Raw genomic sequence first — 5000 nt, 5'->3', positions numbered from 1 at the left:
CATATCATAAACATATAAGTTTACACATGATTTTCTGTGTTGGTTCTATTGATCAAGCGGTAGAACAGTAGGTATTTTACTTAGACGTACACATATCATCGATAGTAAAACCAATGTAGTTTGATATTATGTCAACCAATCACTGCCATTGTTTACAGTAGTATGACGACTGTCCGAGAGGCGTGATTATCTAAGTGTCAATTGACAGGTTGTTGTGCCGATGGAGGGAATGTAAAAGGTTAATGAGAACATTAAATCGGATTCAATAGTCTGAGGTCACGTCGCCCAGCAACGGCGGCCATCGTGGTTCTAAACAAAGAAAATCGGTACTTTTTATTCTTCATGCTGGCTAGAACTTTTCATATGTCTTGTGATCAGAATGTGTAAAAGTCAAAACATGATCTGTTTTATAATAGATTTTTTTCCTCTGGATACGTTTTTATGCTCGTCGGAGACATATTTCATAAGGGCGTCCGCCATTGTTCCGCCAGTTACTAAGTTCCATGCGTCATTACGAGGGAAGTGACGTTACGACTGTTGAAGCGTATTATTAAATTGATAAGCATACGATTGACTTCGACAATGAGTTTCCTTATCTTGTATAAATAAAGTATAGATAGTATGCGATTAGCTAAGAAGCTCACAAAATTGCCATCCGGAAGTATAAACGACCAACACACAAAATTGTGTGTAATCTTGAAGATTTATAGTCTGGTCAATACTGTTTAGTGAGAATTGTTCATAAACGCGGATGGCAAAAAACAATAACAAAGACCTGAGTGACGTCAACTCCATTCTATTTATATCTTACACAATATCATTAAAATATTTACATGAAAAAAAGAAAAAGATGTCGAATTGAGAGATGGTTAAAACTGGGAGTGTGTGTGTGTGGGGGGGGGGGGGGGGGGATGACCAATCACGTCAACGACAGAAAACAACCAACACAAAAAAACACTACTACAGTCAAAATACAAAAAGAGAATTTAAAAAAGCAGAAAACAAATATTAAGGCACAAACTGTGTTATTATATAATATGGTGTGACAAGATGCAAACGTGACGTCCACTTATATACAGGTCTGATAATCCATATTGTTGGGGGCTCATTGTTGTAATGGGGGGGGGGCGATCTATATTCATGTCTTCGTCCAACCTTGTCATCGATCACATGATTTGTTGCTGGACAACGATTGGACATTTCTCAATAAATGTAAACACGTTGCTTTGTTTTTTTTTTATGAAAGTTGTAAACATACACATGTGTCAAGCTAAACACATTGACCAATCGTGGTGTTAAAAGTTGCAGAAACTGTTAACACTTTTCACTAAGTGGGTCACTTTGAACACGCTTTGCAATGTGACCAATGACCCCGAGGACATGGAACGGTAATATAGATCATGTCCATTGAAATTCTCTCAACCCAACCCAAAATGGTGTCCATTACACTATCAACCAATGGGCAGGATCTATATTCACTTTCCGTGTGCTCAAGGTCATGGTCACATTGCAAAATGTGCTCAAAGTGACACACATAGTGAAAAGTGTTCACAGCTTTCGAAATATCTAACATCTCGATTGGTCATTTCATTCAACTTGACGCATGAGTATGATTTCAACTTTCATAAACAAAAAAGAGTGTTTACATTTGTGAAGAAATATCCAATCGTTGGACAGCAACAAATCATGTGATTGATGACTTGGTTGGACGAAAACCTGAATATAGATCGCTCCCATTGAATGAAATACTCCCAACCCAACCCAAAATGTCGTCCATTAGAACACTATCAACCAATGGGAGCGATCTATATTCTTGTTTTCGTCCAACCGAGTCATCAATCACATGATTTGTTGCTGTACAACGATTGGACATTTCTTAATGTATCTAAACACGCTGCTTTGTTAATGAAAGTTGTAAACATACCCATGAGTCATGCTGAGAGAAATGACCAATCGTAATGTTAGATATTTCTCAAACTGTGAACACTTTTCACTATGTGGGTCATTTTGAACACACTTTGCAATGTGACCAATGACCTCAAGCACATGGAAAGTTAATATAGATCATGCCCATTACGAACTGCCGTACTCAGAATAAAACTCGTATATAAAAGTTTGGTCAGAAAACTCTTCCCTCAAATTATATCGATCAATTGAAACTACTTTGAGTCTTGACAAAAACTCTCAAACCTGGGACATAGCGAAGTCCAAGTTTGAGAGTTTTTGCCAAGATTAGCGTCAATTTACCCGATCGATAGATATTAGAAGAACACGTTTTCTGGCCAAATGTTTAAATGTAAGTTGTTTTTTTTTTTATGAGTATGGCAGTTAACTGGTTAACCCTCTCCTTACCACCTACAGCAAAATCGTCACATTTGTCACGACACAAAAAAGATATTATCTACAGTTGTTCTTATTTAGATTTTTTTTTTTGGTACCTCATTATGATCTTTGTTTAATTAATAAGAACATAAAGTTGTTTTCTAGAGAGATTGTTTGAGTTTTAAAAAAAAAACAATTTTTCTGCTGGGTAAGCCTGCCATTCTTGGGAAAATACTGAAAATGATGGGAAAGGAGAGAGTTAAACAGATCCGACGTGCACTTATTTACAGGTCTGATAACCCAATTCCTTATGGGTTCAAAATATTGTCCAATAAAAACAATGTTAAACTAGATAGGCCCATAAGTAGGTTGGTTCGGATGTCAGACCTGCATAATAATATACGTACACGTCGAACAGAGCCCCATTTATCATGCGTTCGGTTATCAGACCTGCTTATAATAATAATATGTGCGCACACGAAGAGTTTGACAAAATAAATCCATGCACGCATGCAAATTAAATATAGACGAAGTCGAGTAACTAAACTACACACTACACAGTACACAGTGCACAGTGTGCTCAGCTCTTACTGTTGCCGTTGTTTCGAGGGTAGAGGATGTGGTCGGGCCAGGCCATGGACCGGTTGTAATAGCCGAATCCGGGCCAGCGATTCCCGTTCATCCAGATGATTTTTTCCCTCACGTCGGGCTGGTAGCTGTGCTGTTTTGTTTTTGGGGGGTTTTGTTTTTGTTTGTTTATATTTGTTTCGTGTTGTTGTTGTTGTTGTTGTTGTTGTTGTTGTTGTTGTTGTTGTTGTTGTTGGTTTTTTGTTGGTTTTGTTGTTTTTGTTTGTTTTGTTTTTTTTTGTTTTTTTTGTTTTTTTTTTTTGTTTTTTTTTTTTTGTTTCGTGTTGTTGGTTTTTTTTTTTTTGGTTTTTTTTTTTGGGGGGGGTTGGTTTTTGTTTGTTTTTTGTTTTTTTTTTTGTTTTTTTTTGTTTTTTTTTTCCCATTTATCCATCCAGAAGTTTTGGCAGCAGGGAGAATTGATATAAATATAATATTATTGCATTATGTGAATGGAGAAGGTATCTGTAATAATAATATATCAATATAATCTACAGATATGAAAAAGTGTATGAAACAGTGCTAGACAAAGGAAAAAAGAACAATGCAAAACTGATGATGATGCTGCTGATGATGATGATGATGATGATGATGATGATGATGATGATGATGATGATGATGAAATAATAATAATAATAATAATAATAATAATAATAATAATAATAATAATAATAATAATAATAATAATAATAATAATAATACAGTTCACTGACCTCGGATCTTGAGTGAATAAAATCGCAGCAATGATAGGCATAGGCGAGAACGAAGTGGTTGATGTTGGGGAAGGCCTCTTTGGGCGGGAACTCCCTCAGCTCCTTGTTGTGGAAGACCTTGAGTTTCTGGAGATTGACTAGCCCTGCTGTAGGAAGGTGGCCGATGTGGTTCTCGCCGAGGTTCCTGGTGATGAGACATGATCATCGAATAAATGAATGAAAGAATGAATATGGCTGCGCAGTCTCTATAGACTGTGAATGTGTGCGTCACTTCCGAGTTTGTCAGTCTGTTTCTATTATCCAGTTAGTAATCTGCCTCCAGAAATCTCTTGTCTAGTGCAAATGTTCTTAGCTTTAACATCATGTGTGTTAAGGTGTTGGCTGAAACAGTTGGATGTTTCCTTTCCTTGTGTTGTTGAAACCAGTTCTTGGGTTTTTGTTTCTAAATGTATTTGATACATGATGGAAGAAAATTTATTTACAGATGATAAATATGCGCTTTTCATCGAAAAGATATTGACAGCCTCAAAACCCTGGCCCAGGACTGTGACCAATATATAATTCCCGTTATTCATCCCCAAGGGGAATATTTTCTCTAATCTCTATTATTCCAGGGGAAGACTGGAATAACCCAGGCGTCAGCCGCAGTGCAGCGCCGCAAATTGAGCTAGGGCGAGGTAAGTGACTTGCTCAAGGCCACAGCGCAACGGCAGGTGATCGAACTCGGTACCGTTCGGGTACGAAGCAAAGACCGTACCGCTGAGCCACGCTGCCCCTTGTATATATATAATGATATCTCAGTCAAGTAGCAAGACGGATTACTAGGCATTACTGCCTTCCTACTCTGTAGAGAGAGAAAATAATCACGTATTAAAATGAAATTTGGCCAGAAAACTCGTCCTTCAAATATCGATCGATTAATATGACCTTCATATTGTCAAAAACACTCATGAACCTGGGACTTCGGACCCAGATTTATGAGAGTTTATGACAGGATGAGGGTCATTTTAATCGATCGATATTTGAAGGACGAGTTTTCTGGCCAAATTTTATTTTAAATTCGTGTTGTTTTCCGAGTCAGTGATGTTGATTAGTCTGTCTGTAGGTTGTTATTGTTCTAGCCGTTGGATAACAGAAACAAACAGCTATCCTATTTCTAGATGGGGTCATTTTATCTCGGTATAAACCCATAATCTGGTGAGAGTAATTGATAACTCAAGCCAGACTTATTGTTTTAATAATAATAATAATAATAATAATAATAATAATAATAATAATAATAATAATAATAATAATAATAATAATAATAATAATAATAATAATAATAATAATAATGATAAT

The 5000-nt window shown here is 36.5% G+C and overlaps 1 protein-coding gene across 1 annotated transcript in view; it reads right to left on the bottom strand.

Moving 5' to 3' along the window:
* Positions 1–5000, bottom strand: part of LOC144977943 (uncharacterized) — a gene marked incomplete in the record, with an annotated part of 62916 nt that overhangs the window by 21914 nt on the left and 36002 nt on the right. Inside the window, 2 exon segments of the mRNA XM_078923353.1 lie at positions 2914–3382; positions 3660–3843. Coding sequence (XP_078779479.1) covers positions 2914–3382; positions 3660–3843 — 653 coding nt within the window.

This window comes from Berghia stephanieae, chromosome 8, assembly GCF_034508935.2.
Source record: "Berghia stephanieae isolate SIO BIC M18660-M18661 chromosome 8, UCSD_Bste_1.3, whole genome shotgun sequence".
NCBI classification, from domain to species: domain Eukaryota; kingdom Metazoa; phylum Mollusca; class Gastropoda; order Nudibranchia; family Aeolidiidae; genus Berghia; species Berghia stephanieae.
Note: the sequence above shows the minus strand (reverse complement) of the source record. Positions and strands in the feature narration are given on the sequence as shown.